Consider the following 26,795-nt stretch of genomic DNA (forward strand, 5'->3'; position numbering starts at 1 on the left):
TTGTTGGGCTTTAAGAGTGACTTTAGTTAACTGATTGTTGACTTAAAGAACATTATTACACTATCGATCCTCACTGTGCAGCTGGTCCTCAAAACGTGTGCCTCTTATATTTGGGCTTTGAAGGGGTTAACTTCCCTGGGCCTGGTATGGGCCTGCAGGAACATTGTTGTTTAAGTTGCTGTTCACACACTGTGTTCAGTGCTCCTCACAATGCTACTTAATGAGTCAAGCAGTTAGATTCTTTGGGTCAGGTGAAATACAATGAGATCAGGGAAAGATCCGTCCAAGACTTCTGACCTCCAGAACTGCAGAATAGTAAACTGTGTTTGTCGTAAGCTGCTAAGTTTGTGGTTACTGCAAGAATAGAAAACTAATATAACTTGGATGTGAAACTTTAGAGTATTTTAGCAAAATGAAGGATTTAAGTTAGAAGACAGAATAAAATGGAAATGTCCAATGCTTATTTTTTTTAGTTAAAATAAAGACAAGCAGTGTGTGTTTTCTTTGCAGTTACTTTTACTGGAAAACAACAACAACAAAACAGATGTTTCAAGAATAAAAATAAAAGACCATTACACAAGATTGCACAATCACCTACAAATGCTAGCAGTTAAGGTAAGGCTAGTCTCACAGAGTCCGAGTAGTTTTCTTCATATGCAATACACTGATAAATGTAATTCTCAGAGCTGTTGGGCTGGTTCACGGTCCCACTGGCCAAGTTCAGTGCATTCTGTAACTGAGTCACATCAGACCAACTTGTTGGAAGCAGGAACTCTTCCGCCAAGATTTCAATCTTGAAAGCAGTTCAAATTTTCACATTCTTTCCATTTACCACTAGGTTTTTTTCATAGCCAAGGGTATAATTCAGCATTATCCAAAGTCTTTCTCCATTCATCACACAATTTACTCTTCTCTGTTTGGGACATAACTTCCTCAGTCTTCACATGCTTTTCAACCACCGCTGTCTTTACTATATAGTAACCTGATGTGAATTTCAATACAGAAACCTACACCTCCAAAAGGGGAGGGAAAAAGGACCACCTGCTAGAAAATAGATATGAGTATGATAGGTAATTTCAAAGAGCTCTGAAAAGGACTTTTTGCCATTAACGCTAGCCTGTAAAAAGCAATTATGAAACTTAAAAAAATCAAATTAGATGTGTTGTGTGTGTTTTATTCTGCACCATTATGAATTAAATAGGAATAAATTTAATAATACACTCTAGTTGACATGAACGAGAATATTAACAGCTTACTAATACTGCTGTGAACATTCAGATCGCTTCTGAGACACGAGCTGTACAAACAAATCCAATCTTCAGAATCCTCCCCTGGGCCTTATAATCACACATGCCACACATAAACACACTTTTCCCCCAGAGTCTGCACTTCTGATTAGATTCAAGCTTAAGGTACAATTGAGCAAATGCTACATGCTTTATTAATGATTTTATGCACCTGTGAGGTCTACTTAGGACCCAGAAGTCAGTTAAGAATATAGAAACAGTCTCTTGAAAATATATATCATATCTATATGTATACTTCCTTAGAAATTATGTAAAAGACTAACATATTTTATGAATTTAATTTTTTAAAACAAATCTATACATAATTTAAAAATTTCCCCCTCAACAGTACTGATAAAATACAGGGCACCTTTTTCTTTCAAGTATTTGGGTTAAACAGCATACCCTGAGAATTTGGGGTGCAAACCTACACCTTGTAAACTGTAGAATGAAACTCCTCAAGCACCACATAGGAGAATGTATATGATGATAGTTTTTAAACACAGAGACTATTATTGAATGTGTTTTCTCATGCGTGTGTGTGTGTGTGTGTATGTGTATATATACTTATCATGAGATTATAGTCAATCTACCAAGGAATCAATACTGTCCTGCAGTCCAAAGTATTATTTCAGGTAGCATGAGCATTCAATTTGTATTAAACACATGAAGTATGGAAATAATTTAAACACATTAAGTCTCTTTAAGAGGCAAGGATGATAAAGTCAAATCTGAAATTAAGAAAAACATTGATAGTACTAGGCATTTCCTAGAGCTATAAGGACGAATTTGAAATGTGTGTTAATATTTGAGATTTATCATAGAGATGTCAATATGTGATTTGTTTTAACTTATTTATACAATGATATACAGAGAGCCATATACACAGAGACATATACAGACATACAGACAGCCTGTAAGTTAAATCACTGACTGAATATCTGGGCTTTATGTAACCCTGAGGGAAATTTCAGTGAGTGCTTTTAAGAAAATACATTCTGGTGAATTAAATTATCATACTGGTTACAAATGTGTTCAGTTTTCCAAAAATAATTCAAATTGAGCATATTTCAACCTGACCATTTAACCAACAAGGAAAAAAAGGAATGGGTCAAGATTTCTACACACAACACTCTGAAAAACTGAGTCATAATTGTAGCCATAAGAGAAAATGGCAAAAGCCAAACTCTAATTAGATTCCAGCTCAAGGCACTCTTTAGTAGATGCCATATGCTTCACAAACAGTTTTGTATATTTAAAACATAAGAGAGTTCAATAGCTAAAGGGACATTGTATGGGTGATAGCTGTGTGGGTTAGAAGGTTCATAGACTCTTATTCTACTTAACTTTGGTTGAAAAAATAAGAGCATCACCACTGTTTTAAAATATCAGTGCAATCCCAAGAAATGATAAAACAATGACAATGAGGATTTAGATTTACCTCAAGTCTTTAAAAAATGTTCCTCCCTATCATTTGAGGTAGTATATGGCCTAGCAGCTATAAAATTATCAATAGATATTGTCATATTCATAGAATATTATTTTAAATTTACATTCTTAACCCCTTAGACATTTACTACAACCTTGTCAGCTCCTCAGAGGACTTGACCTGTCTTATTGAACCAACAAGTGAAAAGTTCTCCTTTCTTTCCCAGTGTCTGTCCTAGTTTATCTCAATGTGAGAACTTAAGGTTCAGATCTGCTGGTGATAAATAATGATAAATAGCTTATGGGGCTTGGTAGGTAAGAACCTCACCACATAATCTAGGAAGGAAGGGTCTCACTTTTGGGGGAGCTGGCAAGCAGTTGACTACTCAGCATGACCTCTGGGTTTTCCTAAGTCACACATAGTTTTAAAAGTCTTATCAATTCTGGTATTACCCATCCAAATCCTGTGTAAGTTGCACCAGATATTTTCAAATACCTGAGAATTCATGGTACTGTTTTGAGTATTATAGGTTTCAGACCTTTGAAATTGGCTCTACTTTTTTTGTTTCAATATTAAGTGACCTTATAGTCAGCCAATCTCTACTGAAAATGAGGGAGTGCTGATGCTTTTATCTAATATATCTGTATTCTATTTTTAGGAAAAATATTCCTTAATGGAAATCCCTGAAATTGAAATTGAGTTAATTTTTAAGAGTCTGAAATAGGAGCATGACTACCACGTAATGAGAGTACATAAATTATACAATAATCAGTCTCAGAATTTTTTACCCACACCTTCAGTCATGAATAGCATAAAGTTCTGTGGCTTCAAGAACCATCTTTAACCAAAAACCAAATATTGATGACTATTAAAATCAAAATAAGGCTTTAAAAAATTACCAGAATAATTTATCTTTGAACAAATCAGTAAAGAAGAGGAGATTCCTTAAATAAGAAAGCCTGAAGAAAATGTTAAGGTATTTGTTTAAAGAGTAAGAAATAATCCAATGTAATATTTATCAAATATATATTGACACAATTCTAATAAGCTAAATATTTATCTGATCAATCAACTCTTTAAAACTCACTGTTAACACTCACTAAAATAACCTTCAGATTGAGTTACAACTGAGATAGTATTGAATGTTGATGAAAGATTCTGTGATTTGGACTCTCAACATCTCTTAAAACCACAAAGAACAAGTGATATAATCCTCTGTCACTGCTATTGGTATGGCTGGGGCTGGAGAGAATCAGAGCTACTGTATAGGAGCTTACATTCTACCTTATCACCCCAAACCCATCACTCTTAGGATCCCAACAGCAATCCATGAGAAATGTAAATGAATTTCTCATGGAGAAATCCATGAGAGCCAGGAGTATGCAACTATGGAGGGAATCATTGAAGAAGACAAAGAAATGCTATATGCTAATAACAAAGTTTGTGTTAATAGAGGGAAATAGATATTTTATACCTTCCTGAGACTAAGGACATAATTTTAACTATAATCACTGCCTCTTCAGTGTTTTAAGCAATTCTATTTTAAGGCAACAAATAGTGTCACAACATTGTACAAATGGGAAAATTTAAAGAAAGCACAAAAGTTAAAACCACTATTTTTCACAATAACATCTGATCATGCTAAACTCAATGAAAGAACATGTAGAATAAAACCAAGAGAATGACTAAGCTTGACTGTTAAATGATTTAAAGTGAGGACCCATCATATTTAAAATCCAAGCATGTGCTGGAATTCTGCCAGCTAGTCCTCATGTCTCCAGGAACCTATCAGGACATTTGGGAAGCAAGTTATTGATTTGCTGGCTTGGTTTACAGCAAAAGCCACCCCATTGTTGAACTATGAAAATACTTAAAGGATTTTTTTGTGTGTGTGTGTGTAGCCTAAAGGAGTAAAAGATAAATAGAAAGTTTATATCCTGTATTAAAGTACAAAAAGAAACAATTTTACAGGGGAAAAATGCAACCATTCAATCAGTTTAGTAAAACTAAAACAACACAAACTATCTTAACAGGGTTGTTCAGGAAAATATAGAAACTTACATAGTTGGTATATAAGAAGCCAAAATTAAGAATAACACATGTAAAAGAAGTGTTTCAGATGAATTTTTAGTGGTGTTACAATGCAACCTTCAGATTAAAGAAGACTTCATCTTTCTGTCTTGCTCCTATAAATAAACATAGATAAGAACAAATGGTTAGTTCTAAAAGTAAAATTTACTTGTAAAGAAACAAGAATAATGTCAAAATAAATTTTATTTAATGATTTGTCTGATTTCAATATTAATAATGATGTTCACATTTTAAAATGTATTTGGCAAATGTGTTTCTGAACTTACTAGACATTATACTGACTTCAAGAAAGTGCCCAAAGGGGAACTTTTCTTTGTAAATTGAATGAAATTTAATAAATTATACAAAAATAATCTTAGGATGACATCAGAATAAGTGTGGCATGAAAGATACTCCTGATCTCTCCATTAAAATTTCAACAAATTGAATAACTGTAACACAGTGAAGAAACCCCAGCTGGGCTTTCAGGAATGCCTGAAAGATCCATGCACTGAATGGACTAAAGGTGGGATGGGTTGAAAAGGAGGATAGAAGATAAAATGAATCGAGTAGGCTCTAGAAAGGAGACAAAGCCAGAGTGACTGGTTTGTTTTTTGTTTTTTCTCTGCTGGACTACAGAGAGGAAGGAAGCTCAGGCTGTTTGGATTTTGTCTGAGAAGTACAGAGAGGGAAACCCGGAGTGACTGGGTCTCCTTCTGCTTGGAGGAGCAGTGAGACAGACAGGCAGAGTGGAGATAAACCAAAGCAGTCAGAGCACAAGGTCAGGGCCAAAGTTTTCACAGTCTGCTTGCAACCCACACTCAGCAGAGACATAGAAAGCTAAAGTTCAGCCCTCAGCCTCCCAGATCTTACCTCCCCCACCTTGCGGTATAGAGAGTGCCAGAGACAAACCCCACTGCTAGCTCTCCAGAGCTGCTCTCTCCCCTGAAGAACACAGGTTCTCCATGTCTGGTAACCAGATCTGTTAAGACATGGGTAGAAATGCCTAGAAGCCTGAGTTCACCATTGGTAGAGCTGTAAAGTGGGAAGCCAAAGCCATAAGGCCCTCATAACATGCCCCATCCACCAAACACAACTGCAGCCCCATCTAATCATTGCAACAGAAACATCTTAGCAGAGGTCAGACTTAACAGAGCTAAAATTTGTAATACAGTAAAACCTACTAGAAGAAATCTCTAAAACCTGAATTTATTTTTCCTTTCTTTCCCATTCTTTTCTTTTTTTTCTCCTTTTAATTTTATTTTTTTAATTTTTATACTTTTTATTTCTATTATTTTGTGAGTATTTTGTTTTTGTTATTTGTTTTTGGTATTTAATCTTTTTTGTGATTTTTCTTCTTTAATTGTCATAATTTAAAAAATTTTTATATTTTTATTGTACTTTTTCATTTTAATTTTTCATCTTTTTAGTTATTATTTTGTTAGGGTTCTTTTTTTTCTTTTTTTACACAGAGACAGAGAGAGAGTCAGACAGGGACAGACAGACAGGAATGGAGAGAGATGAGAAGCATCAATCATCAGTTTTTCATTGCGACACCTTTGTTGTTCATTGATTGCTTTCTCATATGTGCCTTGACCATGGGCCTTCAGCAGACCAAGTAACCCCTTGCTCGAGCCAGAGACCTTGGGTTCAAGCTGGTGAGCTTTGCTCAAGCCAGATGAGCCTGCACTCAAGCTGGCAACCTCGGGGTCTCGAACCTGGTTCTCTGCATCCCAGTCCGAAGCTCTATCCACTGCGCCACTGCCCGGTCAGGGCTTGTTAGGGTTCTTAACAATACTACTCTCACATGTCCTCAAGGATGAATAAATCGAATACCATGGCTACAGAAGACAGAGATGTAGTTCAGAAAGAAAATGAGAAATCTCCAGAAAAAAATCTCAATCACATGGAAACCTCAGAGTTTAATAATAGAGAATTTGCCCTGGCCAGTTGGCTCAGTGGTAGAGCGTCGGCCTGGCGTGCAGGAGTCCCGGGTTCGATTCCCGGCCAGGGCACACAGGAGAAGCGCCCATCTGCTTCTCCACCCCTCCTCCTCTCCTTCCTCTCTGTCTCTCTCTTCCCCTCCTGCAGCCGAGGCTCCACTGGAGCGAGGATGGCCCGGGCACTGAGGATGGCTCTGTGGCCCCTGCCTCAGGTACTAAAATGGCTCTGGATGCAACAGAGCGACACCCCAGAGGGGCAGAGCATTGCCCCCTGGTGGGCATGCCGGGTGGATCCCGGTCGGGCGCATGTGGGAGTCTGTCTGACTGCCTCCCCATTTCCAGCTTTGGAAAAATGAAAAAAAAAATAAAAATAAAAATAAATAATAGAGAATTCAAAACTGAAGTTTTAAAAATACTCAACAAGAGGCAAGAAAACACCAATAGGCAGCTTAATGAGCTCAGAAAACAAAAGCCTCACCAAAGAGATTGAAACATTAAAAACAGAGAAGAGCTCAATACATAAATTGAAAACTGAGCTAATAAAACAAGCCAGATAGAGGAAAGAAGCAGTGACATCAAAGACAGGCAACTAGAGATGCTACAAAAAAAAAAGAGAAAGACTCATGAATTAAAGAAAACTAAGAGAGCTCTATAAGAATTGTCTGACTCCATCAGAAAGAGCAATATAAGAATAATGGGTATATCAGAAAAAGAAAAGAGGGAGAAGGGAATGGAGAACCTATTCAAATGAATAATTAATGAGAATTTCCCAAGCCTATGGAAAGAGGTAGAGCCTTTAATCTAAGAAGAAGAGTTACCACAGCCCAAATAGACCTACTCCAAGGCACATCATAATAAAATTGTCAAAAATCAATGACAAAGAAAGAGTCCTCAAAGCAGCTAGAGAAAAGAAGAAAATAACATATAAAGAAAAGCCCATTGGGTTACCATCAGCCTTCTCAGCAGAAACTCTACAAGCCAGAAGAAAGTGGACCCATACATTCAAGGTACTGAAAGAGGAGAATTACCAGCCAAGAATACTATATTCATCCAAGTTATTCTTTAAATATGAAGGAGAAATAAAAACTTCTACAGACATACAGAAGCTGAGGAAATTTATCACCAGAAAACCCCCACTGCAGAAATTACTCAAAGGGGTTATTCGACCAGACACAAAGAACAAAACAAATCATAACCACAAGTAAAATCTCTAAAAGGTCACAATAAAAATATGGGTAACCTGTGACAATAATAACATAAAAGGGGAGAGGATGAAGATCTGCAGTAGCAAGGGAGGATAGAGTGCAGAAGCACTCATAAGACAAAGGACTCTTGTTCATATGAACATGTTTCTTTTAACAACCTAATGGCAACCACCCATGAAAAACCACTACTGAAATACACAGCTTAATAAAAGAAGAAACAGGGAAAAGAAATATTGACTATCACCAAACAAAAATGAACAGAAGTACAAAAGAGAAGAACCAAACAAGACACATAGCTACCAAAACACAAAACATAAAATGGCTATAGGAAATCCTCAAGTGTCAATAATTACCCTAAATGTAAATAGACTGAACTCACCAATAAAGAGGCACAGAATAAGAGATTGGATCAAAAAGCACAACCCAACCACATGCTGCCTTCAAGAGACACATCTAAGCTGCAAGGATAAAAGTAGGCTCAAGGTAAAAGGTTGGAAAATGGTTATCCAAGCTAATAATATCCAGAGAAAAGCAGATGTAGCCATACTCATATCTGACAATGCTGACTTCAAGACAACAAAGATAACCAGAGACAAAGATGGACACTTCATAATGATAAAGGGGACATTATATCAAGAACACACAACACTTCTTAATATATATGCACCAAACCATGAAGCACAAAAATATACAAGACATCTACAAACTGATCTAAAAATGGAAGCAAACAAAAACATAATCAGACTTGAAGATTTCAACACACTATTGACAGCTTTTGATAGATCATCCAAACAGAAAGTCAATAAAGAAATATCAGCCTTAAATGATACACTACACCAAATGGACATAACAAACATTTCATTCCAAACATCAGATTATGCATTCTCTTTTAGTGTGCATGGAACATTCCCAAAGGCAGACCATATGTTGGACCACAAAACTAACATCAACAAATTCAAGAAGATTGAAATGATACCAATCATATTTTCTGAACATAAGGCTTTAAAATTAGAATTTAACTGTAAAAAGTAAGTAAAAAAAACCCCACAAAAATGTGAAAAATAAACAACATACTTCTAAAAAATAACTGGGTCAAAGAGGAAATAAAAGAAGAAATCAAAAGGTATACACAGACAAATGAAAATGACAATATGACACATCAAATTTCTGGGATGTAGCAAAAGCAGCAATAAAAGGGAAATTTATATTATTACAGGCTTATATCAAGAAACAAGAGAGATCCCAAGTAAACAACCTAACATCACATCTTAGGAAACTAGAAAAAGAAGAACAAAGGCAACCCAAAATGAGCAGAAGAAAAGAAATAGTAAAAATTAGAGCAACATTAAATAAAATAGAGAATAAAAATCTATAGAAAAATTAATACAACAAAGAGCTGGTTCTTTGAAAATATTAATAAAATTCATAAACACTGGCTAGAGTCACTAAGGGAAAAAAAGGAAGGACTTATATATACAAATCCAAAAAGAAAGAGGAGAAATTACCACAGACATTATAGATATATGAAGGATTATGGTAGAATATTATGAAAGATTATATGCCACCAAATTCAACAACCAAGAGGAAATGGATACATTCCTAGAACTATACAATCTTCCAAGACTGAGTCATGAAAAATTGGAAAACCTAAATAGACTTATAGGCAACTAAAAAATAGAAACAAATATCAAAATCCTTCCTAAAAACAAAAGTTCAGGATCAGATGGCTACACTAGTGAATTCTACCAAACACTCAAAGAAGATCTGGTACCTATCCTTCTCAAAGTCTTCCAAAAAATAGAAGAAGAAGCAATAGTCCCCAACACATTTTATGAGGTCAACATAACCCTCATACCAAAATCTGGAAGGACGGCACACAAAAAGAAAACTACAAACCAGTATCTCTAATGAATACAGATGCAAAAATTCTAAACAAAAAACTAGCAAGTGGAACACAACAACACATTAAAAAAATAATGCATCATGATCAAGTGGGACTCATTCCAGGAGTACAAAGATGCTTCAACATATGGAAATCAACATAATACACCTCATCAACAAAAGAAAGAACAAAAATTATATGATTCTATCAATAGATGTAGACAGGCATTTGATAAGATACAGCATCCCTTTATGTTTAAAACACTCAATAAAATAAAAATAGAAAAAAAGCACCTCAACATAATAAAGGCCATATATGAAAAACCATCAGCTAATATCATACTAAATGGTAAAAAAAAAAAAAAAAAGAAGGCTTTTCTTCTAAAATCAGGAACAAGACAAAGTTGGCCACTCTCTCCACTCATATTCAACATAGTTCTGGAAGTTTTAGCCAGAGTTACTAGGTAAGAGAAAGAAAGAAAAGCCATCCATATTAGGAAAGAAGAAGCAAAGGTATCACTTTTTGCAGATGACATGATACTGTATATAGAAACCACCAAAGACTCCATTAAAAAAAACTATTAGAAACAATTAAACAATACAATAAAGTAGCAGGATACAAAAATCAATATACAAAAGTCAACTGTTTTCCTATATGCCAATGATAAAACATCAGAAAATGAGTCCAAAAAAAAATTCCTTTGACAATTGCAACAACAACAAAAATAAATACCTAAGAATAAACTTAACAAATGACATGAAGGACCTATATACTGAAAACTACAAAACATTATCGAAAGAAATAAAAAAAAAATGTAACGAAATGGAAAAATATTCTATGTTCAGGGATTGGAAGAATCAGCATAGTTAAAATGGCCATATTACCCAAAGCAATATATTGTACAAATTTAATGCAATCCCCATCAAAATACCAGTGTCACTTTTTAAAGAAATAGGACAAAGAATTACCAGGTCTGTATGGAATCATAAGAAACTCTGAATAGCCAAAGAAATCCTGAGAAAAAATAATGAAGCCAGAGGTATCACACTACCTGACTTCAAATTATACTATCAAGCCACAATAATCAAAACAGCATGGTATCAGCAGATAAACAGACATACAGACCAATGGAATAGAATTGAAAGCCCAGAAATAAAACTACATATATGTAGACAAATCATCTTCAACAAAAGAGCCAAAAACACACAATGGAGAGAAGAAAGCTTCTTCAATAAATTGGAAAGCCATATGCAAAAGAATGAAACTGACTACCATTTGTCCTCTTGAAAAATGAATTCAAAATGGATCAAAGACTAAATATAAGATCTGAAACAATAAATTACATAGAAGAAAACATAGTCACTAAACTCATGGACCTTGGCCATAACGAACAATTTATGAATTTGACCCCCAAAAACTAGGGAAGTAAAAGCAAAAATAAGTGAATGCAACTATATCAAACTAAAAAGCTTCTCTACAGCAAAATAAATATATAACCAAAAATATAGGCAGCCAACTAAATGAGAGATAATATTTGCAAACAACAGCTCTGATAAGGGGTTAATATCCAAAATATATAAAGAACTCACAAAGCTCAACAACAAACAAGCAAACAACCCAATTAAAAAATGGGGTAAGGACCTTAACAGACACTTCTCCCAAGAAGACATACAAATAGCCAACAGATATATGAAAAGATGCTTATCTTCACTAGCTATTAGAGAAGTGCAAATCAAATCTACAATGAGATACCACCTCACATCTGTTAGATTGGTTATTATCATCAAGACAGGAAATAACAAGTGTTAGAGAGGCTGTGGAGAAAAAGGAACCCTCATTCACTGCTGGTGGGAATGCAAATTAGTACAACCATTATGGAAGAAAGTATGGTGGTTCCTAAGAAAATTAAGAATAGAACTACCATATTACCCAGCAATCCCTCTACAGGGAATGTACCCTAAAAACTCAAAATCCTTGGTACATAAAGACACATGTACCCTGATGTTTATCGCAGCATTATTCATAGTGGCCAAAACATGAAAACAACCAAGGTGTCTCTTGATAGAAGATTGGATAAAGGAGATGTGGTACATATATACAATGGAATATTAGTCAGCCATAAGAAATGATGACATAGTGACATTTATGACAACATGGATGGACCTTGAGAACATTATACTGAGTGAAATAAGTAAATCAGAAAAAGCTAAGAACTATATAATTTCACACATAGGTGTGATATAAAACTCAGACTCATGGACATATATAAAAGTGAAGTGGTTACAAGGGGGAGGGGCATATGAAGGGAGGGTGTAAAGAGGAACAAATATAAGGTGACAGAAAATGATTTGACTTTGGATGATGGGTATACAACATAATCAACAGTTTGAATGCTATAGAAATGTTTACTTGAAACCTATGTACTCTTATTGATCAATGTCACCCTGTTAAACGTAATTTTCTAAATAAAATTTTAATAAAATTTAAAAAATAATAAATTTTAGAGTGAAGGGTTTAGTTTCATTGAAATCATCCACAGCATAGATAAAACAGTGAAATAAATAAGTTTCTACAATATTACGCAGAACTGAAATTTACCATGAGTTAGCAATCTGGTTCAAGAGTGAATGAACCCTATACTAAGAATTATTGTAAAGGAATGATTACTGCCTAAACTATATGGAATTTCACCTGGTATATTTTGTTTAAAATGAGATATACAGGTTAGAGCTTATGACTGTCCAATCCATTCCAAAGCAAGAACTGACATTTCCAAAAGTTTACCGAAAATTACCCCCTTCGGTTGATCTCTTTCTCTGCATGGTACATCTACTAGCACTCTTGCCTAAAGAACATTTTAAAAAAAACATTTGAAAGTTGATATTTGAACATAATATTATAAAGACATAAATAGTGTGCCCTACAGGTAATATTTTGAGGGATTAAAAAGACTATCATGTGAAAAATAACCTGCAAGAAGTATCAAAGAACAGTTATCTAATCAATTATATACAACCACAGTAACCAGCAAGTCATATTTTAATCCTGTTATCCAGAAACTGACCTGTTAAATATATGCTTTAAAAACAGTATGTAAGGACATTTATGGTTTCATATGTATAATATGTGTTTAAATTTTATTCTTTTTGTGTTTTATATTAAGGAGTGATCTTCAGGATGAAAGGGACCATTGTGAGTTTTGTGACCTTCATACACTAAATTTAAGGTTTTCTACCTAATGACATAGAAAGTAGCAACAGGAAAAGAAAATATAAAAGGAGGAGAAGAAAATAGAAAACTACTAATAATTATTTCTATGCAGATCAAAGGGGGTTGAGGGGGGCACTCAGGATGCTGAGAAATGGAAGAAGAATCTGTTTATTCAGTCTACTTCTACATTTTCATAGATCTGTCATCCAGACACTGCCTTTTCATTCATTCACAGAGTATCGGCAGAGGCAGAGGAATTTTATTTAAAATCTTGAAAGTAATAGTGTTGCTCCAATTCTTATCAAGTAGAAAATAATAAAAGCACCAGTTTAACTAACCAAGAGATTGTGAAGAATTCAACAAAGGTGAGAGGGGTGACTAGATGACTATACTATGTCATCAGGCAGTTTGGCTTTGATGATTTCCCATGATTATAGGCCCAGAATACATGACAGCTCAGAAGGGATGCTGGGCCAGCTTTTCCCCTCCGCCACACAGGCCTGTGCCCAGACAGAGAGGAGGATCCCACAGCACAGCTGGCAGTGTAGGCCCAGAGTTGTATAACATTCTGGAGAGCCTCGGGGGATACTAGAGTACCTTGACCCACAGCCAACTGACCTACCCCAAGGTCAGCCAGCTCTGACTGCAGAGCTGTGGAGATTGCATCCAGTTTGGAGAAATAAAAGGTTCCGAGGTCAGGCCCCTGATGCTACTCTGGGAGTCTACAAACATAAAGCTGATTTTCTGCTCTGGTGGGGACCCCTCAGTGATGAGGGGGTCCTAAGGCATTCATAAGGTTACAATCTCCAAAGCAGATGGAACTCTTACTATGTGCCATGAGCTATTTGATATGTCCTTTGTAATATTTTTGTTTGTTTAGGTTTTTTTTTTATTTTTCTGAAGTTAGAAGCCAGGAGGCAGTCAGACTCCTGCATGTGCCTGACCAGGATCCACCAGGCATGCCCACCAGGGGGCGATGCTCTGCCCATCTGGGGCATTGCTTTACTGCAACCAGACCCATTCTAGCACCTGAGGTGGAGGCCATGGAGCCGTCCTCACAGCTGGGGCCAACTTTGCTCCAATGGAGCTTGGCTCTGGAAGGGGAAGAGAGAGATAGAGAGGAAGGAGAGGAGGGAGGGTGGAGAAGCAGATGGGCTTTTCTCCTGTGTGCCCTGGCCGGGAATCGAACCCGGGACTTCCATATGCTGGGCCATCGCTCTACCACTGAGCCAGCTGGCCAGGGCTGTAATGGTTTTTCTAATTCAGTCTTGACAACATTCTTGCAAGGCATCCCCATTTTAGAGTTGAGAAAACTGAAGCCCAGACAGGGCAAGTCATTTGTTCAGAGTAGTAAGAGTGTTAAAATTTGGGTCAGGGCTGCCTGACTTTAAGGTGTATATTCTTGAGCTTTAGTCAAAGCACACGCAGCTTTCCCCACCTCTCCACTCTCGCCCCCAACTAATAAGCATGAGCCCACTGACATTCAGAAGGAGAATCTCACCTTCAAGTGGATAACCCACCCCCACCTCTCCCACATACACACAGAATTACCCCACCACTGAAAGCCACAGCCCCTAGATATGCTGACACTGGCTCAGAATCCTCTTTGGGGCATAAAATGTTTTTATAACTAAAGACAACTAATTTTTTTAATCAAAAGAAAAAATACACATGGAGGCTTGATATGTGCTAGAGATGACCAGATTCAGGGTCAGTTTCTGACCTTATTCTTTTCTCTTTGTCCCAGATGATGGAAGAGGGACAATTCACAAGAAGGAGCTGAGCCGTGAAGGGCAGAGAGTAAGAGAAGGGTAGACAAGGACCCACGAGTCAGAGCATGGCCATGGAGCTCGAAGGGCCTGGGTTTTTACTGACCTACTGATTTGGGATGAGTTATTTCCTCATTTGTCAAATAGAGATGAAAATATAGTAGTACCTACTTGTTTTTAGAATCAGAGAGCATGATGTTAAATCTTGGTGTACAGTAAATATTTATAATTAATGCAGATTTGCTATTTCTTGTAATTTTTATTAATTTTATAGAGGGTAGAGAAGAAAATAATAAAGGCCATAAAATTGTGGATAGAGACACAAAACTAAAAGCAAGAGGAAATCTAAAATGCAAGAAAATAGAAAGAAAGGAGGAAAAAAGAAAAAAAAAAGATAGAGAGACATTAAGAAAATAATAAAACAACACTCATATGTAATAATTGGGAGAGGAAGTCACAACCAAGTCAGGGACAAATAGAAATAAATGAATTGATTCAAGAATGTAATTTGGAGTAAAGTGAACATGAAATGTCAAGCTGGCAGCCACCTGGCCTCCTGCACAAAGCTGCAATGAACGTGTTAGTGAGGGAGCTGGCAGGGTGCACTGGCCCTTTAAGCTGTCCAGTCTGTGATTAAAAATAAACTACTAACAAAAAAAGTTAGAGGGGAAGAAGCAAGGTGAGGCAATAGACGAAATCAGCTAGAAGTCAATGGGAAAGAGAAACCCACAATATGGAATAAAATCCCCCCCCCAAAAAAGCAAAGAACAAAAAGTAAATTCTCAAACAAATAGCAAGGGAAGAAAGGAGGGGAGGTGACCAGTGGAACAGATGCCAGGGAGGAGGACCACCAAAGAAGAGTAGCCGTAGGGAAAAAAAAGAGAAAGGGGCTGGAGAGCAATGAGAACAAAGCAAACTGAAAGAAAGACTGGGGACAGGGTCATTCAGGGTTTAGGTCCCAACTCTGCCACAAAGGGACACTGTGGCTGAAGAAGGCCACTTAACCTCTCTCAGAGGCCCAGTTTCCTCTTGCAATTTTAATTCAAAGGAACAGGCTTTGAGGATTGAAGAACCTCTCTCGGGCCTCTTAAAACACTCTACACAAGTAGCTGCCCCGAATCCAGCTCCCTTTCTCCTTCCACTTCAGTTGCTGACTTGTGGGGCTCTGTCCAGAGGGTGGAAATAACTCAGAAGGAAGTAAGGAGAAACGAAAGACCAACATGTGAAGCCACAAAAGGCACACTCAGAAATGAAGAAGCTGATGGATAAAATCTCAAAGAAAGAAAAAAAAAAAAAGACATTCAAATGTAACAAAATAATCATAGTGTCAATTAAAGTTTTCTTTTGTTATTATTACATTTTAATTTAATCTTTATGCCCTTGTAGATGGCATTTAGTATCATCTCAATAAAAATTTTAAAACAAAAATATGGCCTCTATGTGGGTGGGCCAGAGAAAGCATGAGAGTGAATAAGTCAGAGAAGGAAAAATAAAGCTATGTGCCTCCAATGCTAGAAAAGTAAAAACAAAAATAATCTCATTAGAAAAGGCATCCAAGAGCATGTGGAGCTAAGACTTTCCAAACAAAAATCAATGAACAACAAGGGTCTAAACCAGAAAAGTCCTAACAATAGGGGAGAGAGTAATGAAATTTTGCAACTGCTATGCCCAGCGTACTGGTGTGTCACAGTGGGTTTCTGTTGTGACTATCTGGCCACTGGGCTATTGGATGTACCCAGCCTCGTCCATGTATCACAATCTCCAATGTCATTACTAAATAACAATACAATAAATAACATTACTAATTATCTTTTTAGAAGCGGGAAAGTCCCACCTATCAAAGCAAAACTAAAGGAAAATTCATAACAGAATAATTAGAAAGAAATAATAGCAGCTGGTTATACTTAAATATATAAATATAATATAAAGGGGGAGAAGGAAAAGCTCCCTGTTACAATGTACAGCTAAAAACAGATGATGAAATGTTTATTATTTGACCTGGAAGGAATCTTAAAGGTTAAGACAGGACTCGAACACTGGTTTTGTAGTTTAGTATGACTTCCTGCTGAAGTGTAGGTTCCTGGCTGATGGGCCAGACCAGGTCACATGAAGTTTAGAGTCACTGCAGAGTACACTGTGGCTCATAGAGTATAAACATGTAATTCATGTTTGTTAAATGACTGAAGCAATCAGTGCCTTTTATCTAAACATTCATTTTCCAAATGTCCAGAGAGGCAGAGACTAGGTCCCAGGTGTCCTGGCCACCAGCTCAGATCTTATTGCACTCCTTTGCCACCCTTCGTTAGCTCCTGCCTCCTACCACAGAACAAACACACCTCGCAGCCTGCAGGGAGCGCAGTGTGGCCCTGGGGCTGAGAGCCACCTCCAAGATCCGGGCTCTATCACTTTTTGAGGACTTGAGCAAAACCACTTTTCTTCTCTGTGAAATGTTGTAATTGGATCATATTATTTAAGTGACTTAACTGAGAGGGGCTCATAAAACTAGAGGTCCTACCTCAAGGAAAATCTCTGGGATAAGGCTGGTTTTCAAAGGAAGACTTGTCACATGGACCATTTGTAAGAGCCTCAGCTGGTGAATGAGTACAAGGTAATTTTTTTATATAGCTGAACAGTGTTTAAAATGTTTTTCATACAAGGAAAAGAACTACACACTTCTCTATGTATCTGACTTTTCTTTGGGAATTAGCATAGGACTCTCAGGAAAGTGTGTTTTGAAGAACTTTTTTTTAGTTACCTGAGTCTTAATAATTAGATTTTTGCCTGTACATGAAAAGCTAATAATCATTAGTTTCTCACTAGTCTTCCTAAATGGTGAATCCAACTTTTGATTTCTATCTTCAGGGCTGTGAAGTTAAATAAAAGTTGTGTTTTCAAACAGAGTTAAACTCTCAAAACAACCATAGTTCAAATCTTAAATACTAAAAGCTCTGATTTATATTTGCATCTGATGGAAACAACTCCTAGCACCTGCACATCTCACACAAAGGCCTTGCAGGATTAGCTGCTCCAAAATAGCCTCAGGTAAAACATACCACGTTTCCAGAAGATTAAGATGCTTCTGTTAGGTTACTTTTATTCTTCTGCAAAACTAATTCTCTAATTCTGAGTCTCTTCCACATGCATACTGATTGTTTTTTTCTACATCAGACAAAGATGCAGTATTTATCTTTAATGCCCCCTCCTTCTTTATGTGTGATTATCACACAGTGCCTACTAAAGATTCTTGGAGGGAAAGATTTTGAATCATTTGTTTCTAGATTGCAAGTAAAATGAGGATTGTGTTTTCACCTGAATTCTTTGGGAAAGAACCAAGCGTTTTTTGTTAACAGTGAGCTAATATTGTCTTGTACTCCAATAAATGTAATAAAGCCTTAATTTGAAAAGGGTTTTTAAATTTGCAATACACTGTTATATCATCTGACATTCAGATACATTTTGAAGAGTAGATATTATTGACACAGGGGTGTCACGAGTGCTGGATAGTTTGCAGCCCAAGAACACAGAGCTGGTGGGAGGAAACAGCTGTGACTCTAATCTAGATCCTATTTCCTAATTTAAAGCTTTTTCATTGCCCAGTGAAACCATGGTCCTCATTATTCATCAGTTCAGAAAAGAAAGAAATGGCTTATTTATTTTATATATGCATAGAAAGAGTTTCTCTCCTCTCCATCTCCTTTCTTGGTTCAGTATATTTTTACCAGGGAGTGAAAGTGCAAGAAACATTTGTAATGTCAACACTTCCTAATCTGAAGAGAACAGGAGAACGAGGAGCAATCTGTCCCCACAGTGCTGACATTTCTGTGCTCGGATCTGAAGTGTGCTCCTATCTTTCTTCTGTGTGTGACCTGATGTGTCCTGATTCCGGCTCACTTTTCCTCTCAAGTTCCGTGGATTGTATTTACAGCAAAGATTCCCGTCTATGAACTGAGATTAACTCGGGTGTTAGGGATCTACTTTATCTGATTTCCTTTAGGGGGGACAAGGGCAAGTGGCTTCTTTTCTGAAGAGAGAGAATGCAGACATGAAAATAAGCACCTTGTAGGGACTAGCAGCTGAGAGTCGTGGGTTCAGTCTGAACGACTGGATCAAATACAGTAGCCCTTCCAACGAGCCACAGCTCAGTGATCTCCGTCTCATAGAAGTCAAGAGTATGTGGGGGTGAGGGTTACATTAAAGACCTCAGTCTCATTCAAGAAAAAGTATTCTGATTGTCTGAAAACAGAATCAGAAGAGCTTAAAAAATAGTCTTTTGGTAAAAAACAAAAACAAAACTTCAAGAGGAAGATGTGGAGGAGGGACAGTAGCTTTCCCGCAGATTTCAGAAAACCCCTAACAAAAATATGTCAGTGTTTGACTCTCCTTACTGTTGAAGAACAAGCCTATTAACAGTGTCCCTAATGATCTCTCAGGATGTTCTGTCTTCTGTCACTGGTGCTGCCAGGAATAGAGGCTCACTCCGTGAAATCCAGACAGGGTTTTTGTTTCTCTCCCCTGTCAACCTTCACCAAAAGCTAACCTGACAGATCCAAGGTTCACTTCCTTCCTTCTCACAGGTGAGCAAACGCACAGGCAATCTGAAAAAGTCAAAGGGGAAAGACCACAGGGACTGAGGAGTGGGGAGAGGTGAAAGCTTGGCAAGAAAATTACCTCCTTAATAATTTGGATGGGGTTTTGTTCTATTCTTCCAAAATGCCCATTTCTAGACAGCCTCCTCTGCTGTAAATCTGCCACTCTAAATACAAAGAAACAGGATTGTCCTTAATCTGTTAAACCTGATTATCAAAATCACATTCACTCACCGGTAGCAGCTCCAGCTTTCTCCTGCTTCCTGGTGACTGCTCATCATCTGTGCTCCACCACAAAGCTCATAGTAGTGCCGTCAAAGGAGGGGGGCGCAATAATCCTCGGCCCCAGGGGCTGAGAAGTGATGCTGATGACAGGTTTGCCGTGCAGCTGGGCGAAGCCCTTGGCCCCCACGAGCTGGGATGTGGCTGCAGGGGCCGCGGAGGAAGCGGAGGCAGGAGACTGACCCGAGGCCACGAAGTATGGTGCCTCGGTGAACTTGGCAGCTGCCTCTTTGCTGGGGGGCTCTGTGGCCATCTGGGAGAGCTCACCTCCCCCTGGAGTGTGAGCAACTGGTGTGGGTTGCAGGGCACTGGGAGGCAGCACTGTGGGCAGAAACCCGGGGTAGATCATGTAAGTGGGTCCATAGGCCCCAGGACTCAGGGCCAAGGGAGGCACAGGGAGGGACATGGGAGCCACAGCTTGCTGTTGGGAGGTCATGGGCACATCCACATACTGCCCTGTCTCTGGGTCAAACAGTCTCCGGGTCACAGGCTGCACTGGTGTGTCCACCAGGTAGTACTGGCCAGTCGTCACATCCAGGAGCATCTTGCGCTGGGTCTGCTGAGGCTGTGGCTGCTGGAAGGGGTCTGTGGGGACTGGGGCTGGGCCTGCAGGTGCTGGGGAAGGCATGCCAGGTGGAGAGAAGCAAAGGACCTGGGGCTGGGTGCCCTGCAAGGTGAAGGGCAGTGCTGGCTGGTGGTAGATGGCAGTCTGAGGATGCTCGGGGCTCTGGGGCCCTGGAGGAGGAGCTACAGATTCCCGTGGATTGTTAGGTTTGGTAGGCCAAGCAGGCCGGCTGGTTCCACTGACCTGGGAGCCTTTGGGGTTACTGGGGACCTGGCTGCGGGCACTTAGTGGGGGCAAGCTGCAGAGAGTGGCTGTTGAGGAGGCTGGGGGTCCCTCTCTGCTAGCCCCAGGCCTGACCGGAAGCTCCCCAGCTGCAGAGCTGCCTTTAAGGGGGATGGTCAGGTAATTTTCACAGTCACTATTGCTCTTTTCCAAATTGCTGCCGGTTTTCTTGTTGATCACCTCATCAAGAGGTGCTCGGGTGGCTGGAGAGATCTTGAGGGACCGGAGTCCCTGAGCCTTGATGCCCTTTGCTGCTGAAGGACTCTCTGGAGAAAGCCCTTGTGGGAACTTGCCAGCGACACCCCCAGTCTTCTGGGCGCTGGGGGCACTCACTGTGAACACGTTCCGGCTGCTGGGGAGAGGTGGAAGGGGCTGCAAGGGCTGGCTTCTCTCCACATCTTTGTGCGCTGGGGGAATATAGAGGGATCGAGGCCTCTCCCGGGCCAGGCTCTCAAAGGCAGCTGCACGGGCAGACACACTCTCAGAGCTCGGGTTGGAGTTTCTCCGCTGCAGACGCTCCATGGGGCCCCCTCTCAGGACGACTCCGCCTTTGCTTCCTGTGTCCCGTTCTCCCATCTCGCCCAGCCGTTTGGCCAGCTTGTTGGGGTCCCCCTCAGCACCCCCGGCCCCTTCCTTCTCCTCACTAGCAATGAGCGACAAGACATGGCTGTCCGTCATCGTGGGCAAGGGGTCGCTTTTGCGCTTCCACTCTTTCCTGCTGAAGCTGTACAGCTCCTCCATGGACCTCACTGCTGCTGTCAGCTTCTCCAAGGCATTCCGCGATGGCTTCGGGCCTTTCCCCTCCTCCTTGACCTCCTCGTCCTTGGCCTTTTCTGGGGTCTTCTGAGCAGCAGTTTTGGAGACGATCTTGAGCACAGGCAGGTATGAGCCCTGCTCGGGCTTATTGGGGGCAATGGTGGCCACCGGCAGCCTGCCAGATGCCCTGTGAACCAGGACTGTCCCTTCCGACGAGGAGGAATTCAAGCTGCTGCTGTTGCCACCTCTGCACAGGCTCTCCCTCAGCTCTCGGTCCAGGCTGTCTTCCCTCTGGTTCACCACGGCCTGGCACGTAATCACCATGGGGGACAGAGATCTGGATGTACCAGCTGCGGCAGCCAGATGCCTCGGTTTGGGCCCTGTCATCCCCTGCTCGGGGGTGACACTGCCCTTGTCACTGCTATCTCCGGACCCTTTGATGAGTTTCCTGACGTCTCGCACCTGGTGGAGGGGACCCTGAGCCTTGGACTTGTCTCTGACGTCTCTCACCTGGAATTGGGGCACCTTCTCCGGGTTGTCTCCCCGGAAGAGTTTCTGTTGCGCCCTGGTGTTGTCCTCCACGGTCCTGAGCAGGTGAGAGGCGCTGCCACCGGCCAGCTTGGGCGTGAGCAGCTTGGCGATGTTGAAGTCGGAGCTCGGCTGCTGCACGCTCCCCAGCCGGATCTTGATTTCGGGAGCCTTGGGCCTGATCACTGCCGTGGAGGTGGCCTGGGCAGCGGGGTACTTGGTGGCCTGTTTCTCCGGCTGCTTGTCCTTGGGTGTCTGCTGGATGTTGGGGACATAGAGGCGAGACATGATGGTGGACTTGCTGGCAGAGATCTCTCCGAGGTCAGCCCTCCAGTCACCTCCTTTGGGGAGTTTCAGCTTCCCGATGGGGGCCTTTTCTTCCTGCTTCTCGGCCTCTTTCTCCTTCCAGGACCGGAACGCGCTGTTCTGACTCCGGAGGAAGATGCCCTTGACAGTCTCTGATGCACTCTTTTTAATCTCACACACTTCCTCCGTCTGTCCATCAGCGATGTGTCGGCCGGAGCCTGCGTTGCTCTCCCGAGGAGCACTGGCTTTGAAGATGGGGGACTTGGACCCCGCCAGGGACCCCTCCCCACCCGCGTCCGACAGGCTGAGCGCGGTGTGCTCGGAGCCGGCCTCCGAGTGGCGGGAGCCCTGCCTCTGCAGGCCCCTCTCCCGCTGCCTCTCAGCCCCGGGGGCGCCCTCTGGCTCCTTGGACGAGCCGGAGAGGTGCCGGTGGGACGTGTCCGTGATTTCGCCCCTCTCCATTTTGAACTCATGTTCCCGCTGCATCTTCTTGGAGATGACATTCTTGAGCAGACTGGACGCGAACCTGGACTTCTGGGGGCCGTCGGCGCGGGCGACGGGCTTGCTGTGCTCGGAGGCCTCGGAGCCGTCGTCCGTGTGCACGGACCCGGGGCCCTTGCTGCAGCCCCGGGGGGCCCTGCAGGGCCCGGCGGCCGAGCTGGCTTTGCTCTCGCTGCGCAGACTCAGGGGCTCCAGGAGGGTGACCACGCGGGAGCCCGCCTGCACCTGCTTCTGGAAACACAGAGGCGTCTCCACGTGTTTGATTTCCCCGTCGACCTTGCTGACCACGAACTGCAGGGCCTTGGTCTGGGCCTTCCTGGCCTGGACGTACAGCTGGTCGGCGGAGGCCCTGGCGCCGCCCCTCCTCAGGCCCGCGGCCGCCGCGGCCGCGCTGCTCCGGAGCAGGCTCTGCTCCACCCTGGCTCCCACCCCCCCGCATTTCAGGTCCAGAAAGGTGGACCAGCGCCCAAAGCCGACCTCGGAGAGCGTGGAGGACTCCCGGGAGCTGATGTTCAGAGCCTCGAAGCACGGGTAGGCGAGGCTGCGGAAGGCGCGGGCGGTCAGGTTACCCACCTCCTTGTCGGCGTCGTCCAGCTCGCTCACGGCGCTGGAGGCCCCGCTGGAGCAGTCCACCAGCTCCCTCGCCCGCGCCGCCCCGCACCGCGTGTGCAGGCGAGCGGGAGCGGCCATGAATTGCCTCGCATGGTCCTGAGCCACGGCGGCAGCCGGCTCCTGCTTCAGTGAACTTGAATTGTGTTCAGCTGTAGAGACGCGGAGGCTCATGTCGCCTTCATGCTTGGCAGCAGAAATAATGTTTTGCTTTGCACGCACGTTGCTAGGCTCATTTATAGTCCGGGAAGTCGGTTTGATTGATAGGAGGATCTGGCTTGCTGCACTCCCACAGCTGCTTGCTGCGGCTGCTGCCCCTGGAGCTGCCTCCGGGGGCTCCGGCAAGGGCTCCGGCCTGGTGGCCATGCCAGGCCCGGTGGGTGGGGGAGTGGGGCCCCCGTCAGAAGGGCCGCTGCCCACTTCTGTGCTGCTGGTGTCGCGCCCGCTGCTGCCTGCGCTGGCGCGCGGAGGGTCGCTGCTGGAGGGGCTGGGTGTCCGGGTGGTGTTGGTGCTGGGAGTGGTGCTGAGGTAGCAGCTATTGTCCTCTTCTTCTGTTGGGGTTGTGATGTCCCCTGGGGTCTCGTCGCTACCACCAAAGGAAGCATAGTCCACGAATGAGTAGATCACGTTGTTGTCCTCGAAATCCCAGTGGGAAGCCAGCCCCACGTCAAAATCCATATCCTGCTCCACCTCACTCAGCTGGATCTCGTGGGTGGTGATATAGTGAGCCTCCTCATTTTTTAGGGGAGCCCTGCTGCCTTGAGACTTGGCAATAATGTCCCTGCACTCTGCTCCATCTTCCTCTCCCCCTCCTCTCCTTCCTCCCCCACCTCCTCCTCCGGCTTGTTTCCCTCCCACTCCTCCCCTGGGCTGGCAGGTCACTGCGCTCTCACCACTGTCACTCTCAAAGCCTAAAGATGAAGACGAGGTGGCCGGAGCCCCTGTTGATGCGGTGGTTTCCGCCAGCTTGAAAAGGCCACCTTCTGCTTTGTCCACCAGGGAGGAGCAGGAAGAGGAGGAGGAGGAGGAGGAGAGGTTGCTGCCCTCATCAGTGCCGGAGATCTGGGATCTGGAGAGCTCGGAGGAAGCAGGATTCTTCCGAGGGGTTGGTGCCTTGCACTCTTGACTGCTGGATTCATCTTGGGCTTTCTCCTTGGGGCTCCTAGAGGCCCTTTGATCCTCAGGTGAGCATTCCAGAGTCAGTTTCACAGCCCAGGAACTCTCCCTCTGTACTCCAGCTGAAGTGCACATCTCTACATATTTCGCTTCTTGCTGAGAGGAGGAGGCTGGTGGCTTGGGCAGTGGCTGCAGCTGCTGCTTTAGCTCCTGGCTATCTTGAGCTCCGCTCACCCCGTCCCCCACCTCCCGCAGTCTGGCCTGCGGATTCAGCTCCGGAGTGGTGGCTTCCATTCTGAGCCCTCGCCTAGGTATTAGCGAGAGGAAGAAACAGTGGTGAGCACTGGGGCTGCCCTGGGTTCCTCCCTGGTGCTGGAGGGGCCACAAAGTTGTCTGAGGCAGGGTCCCAAGTGCCTGGACTGGCCCCAAGGCTGCTGCCACCACCTCCCAGTTCTTCAGCCACTGTGACGGGGCTGGGGCAAACCTGAGGGAGGTGGGAAGGCTCCTGGATGGGGTGGCAGAGGTGGCCTGCAGCTGGAGGGCTGCTCCTCTGGCCGAGACTGTGGCCACCTTCCTGTAGCTGAGCTGTCCTGTCTGGTTGTTTGCCTGGCACCGTCGGCAGCTAGGAGCCCGAATGCCATCGACCGTGGAAGGAACAGCATCTGTACGTCGACCCCGGGACTCCCAGAAATGAAAGGAAAGCATGTGCTGTTTCTTGTGAAGCCTTGTCCTTTTCCTGGATGGGGCAAGAGTGGGTCACGTCATTCCAGAAATATTTTTAGTGTCTATTCCCTAGTCATAGTGAAACCACACTTGAGGGTTCAGAGGAGGCTCTGCGATGAAAAGAGAAGGTTGAGGTTTGGAGGAAGACATGTGGGTTCTAATTCCAATCAAGCAAATGTCCTATGTAATTTATTATAATGTCTAAGAAGTGTGAAATTATTCTTCACTCACTACCAGTTTCACTCCCAAGTCTGATTTAATGGGTGTCCCCTCCTTGTTCTTAAAGAAAATCCAAATTCTGCATTGCTTTTCAAATCGATTTAAGGACAATCCAAGACTGATTTCCAAATCTCCCTGAGACATATGGTAAGCTTTCTGTTTGCCTCAAAAGCTAAGCATTTTCTCCCTTCTCATCTCAAATCAGATTAGTTCTGGTAATAAAACTTTTCATAGGAATAAAGCACTCTATCCCCTTTTTCCAGAAGTTATATTCCATAAAACATAATCTGTTTGTATCAAAATAGGAAGAGTCCCTTCTGGAATCCTCACTGTGCTGACTCGAAGTACAAAAGGACGATTTTCAAAGACTTAAAGCATAATGTTTTAAACAAACTTTTAATTACAGTCACTAAAAAAGGAGCAGAGAGGGTCAAAATTGACACTACTTCAACTCCAAACAATATCCAATCAATCTCAAAGAAAATGTTCCCTGAACTTCTAAAACTGTGACAAGACAATAAACCTCCAATTAAATATAGCCTGAGCTGCAGCCTCCTGATTCGGTTACACTGGCTGCATTCCAGACCTGCAGGGCACCAAGTCGATAGGCGCAGAACAACGAACACACTTACCCTTCATGAGTACAGTGCTGCTGGGAGGGAGGTTGACAAGAAATGTGACCCGTTGGCATGCCCCATAGAAATGAAGCCAAAATCCCAGTTCGCTGGCTCCGACGTACATCTATTTCAAACAATTCAGTAGTTGTGCAGGTGAATTTGCCAGGCAGCCCATTATGGGGGTTCTGTGCTGGCCATCCTCAGTAAAGGTCCCTTGGGTGTTATCAGTGAGGAAACACGACTCTTGGTTTTGGTGAGATCTGGCCCTCATCACCTGCCAGGCCCAGTTCCACCACTATACATAGTCTATGTGTCACTTATGCCGATTAAATAAAGCACTATTTTAAACATCCACATTTGAGGGGCACAAAAATAACACCATCAACCGTCTCTTTCCAACATGAAAGCCACCCCCACACAGAAAAATGTTCCTTCCTCTGTTAGGCGTGGGGGTAGGTATGGAGTGGGAGCCCAAGCATTTACCTTCCCATACTTGAGATGTGGACAGCACATCCCTACAACTCTCCCCACGACAACTCAGATCTGCCCACATCATTGCCTTAAAACGCTACATAGGAAAGACTGCCAATATCAAGTATCGCAGTGTGGATATAAAGCCAGAGCACCAGGCGAAGAGAGTAAAAGAGAAAAGGCAAGAAAGACAGGGAGGAAAAATGAAAGAATCAAGAGGGAGAGAGGGAGGGAGAGAGAGAGAGAGAATTTGTCTGATTTGCAATCTCCTTTTTCATTACAAAGAGCCACATTTAATGGCAAAAATTGAGAGATAATAAAAATTTTAAAATAATAACTATGTCTCAGACTTATATAGTGCCCAGTAAATGCAAAACACTATTTGAAGCCCTTTTAACTATGTATATGAATTATTTTAAATCTTATAACAATCTGATGAA

At 42.3% G+C, this 26,795-nt stretch overlaps 1 protein-coding gene across 1 annotated transcript; it reads right to left on the minus strand.

Annotated features, from left to right (window-relative positions):
* Positions 1–562: 562 nt before the first annotated feature.
* C5H4orf54 (chromosome 5 C4orf54 homolog) lies at positions 563–25,884 on the minus strand. The gene is made up of 2 exons (XM_066385002.1): positions 19,615–25,884; positions 563–4,901 (listed from the first exon to the last, which is right to left on the minus strand). The coding sequence occupies exon 1, from the start codon at positions 25,028–25,030 to the stop codon at positions 19,658–19,660; it is 5,373 nt and encodes a 1,790-aa protein (XP_066241099.1). The 5' UTR covers positions 25,031–25,884; the 3' UTR covers positions 563–4,901; positions 19,615–19,657.
* Between the last annotated feature and the right edge of the window lie 911 nt (positions 25,885–26,795).

This window comes from Saccopteryx leptura, chromosome 5, assembly GCF_036850995.1.
Source record: "Saccopteryx leptura isolate mSacLep1 chromosome 5, mSacLep1_pri_phased_curated, whole genome shotgun sequence".
In the NCBI taxonomy this organism is placed as follows: Eukaryota; Metazoa; Chordata; class Mammalia; order Chiroptera; family Emballonuridae; genus Saccopteryx; species Saccopteryx leptura.

What these genes read in the sequence shown, in the direction of transcription:
- C5H4orf54 (XM_066385002.1), bottom strand. Translation starts at nt 25,030, where the DNA reads ATGCTTTCCTTTCATTTCTGGGAGTCCCGGGGTCGACGTACAGATGCT.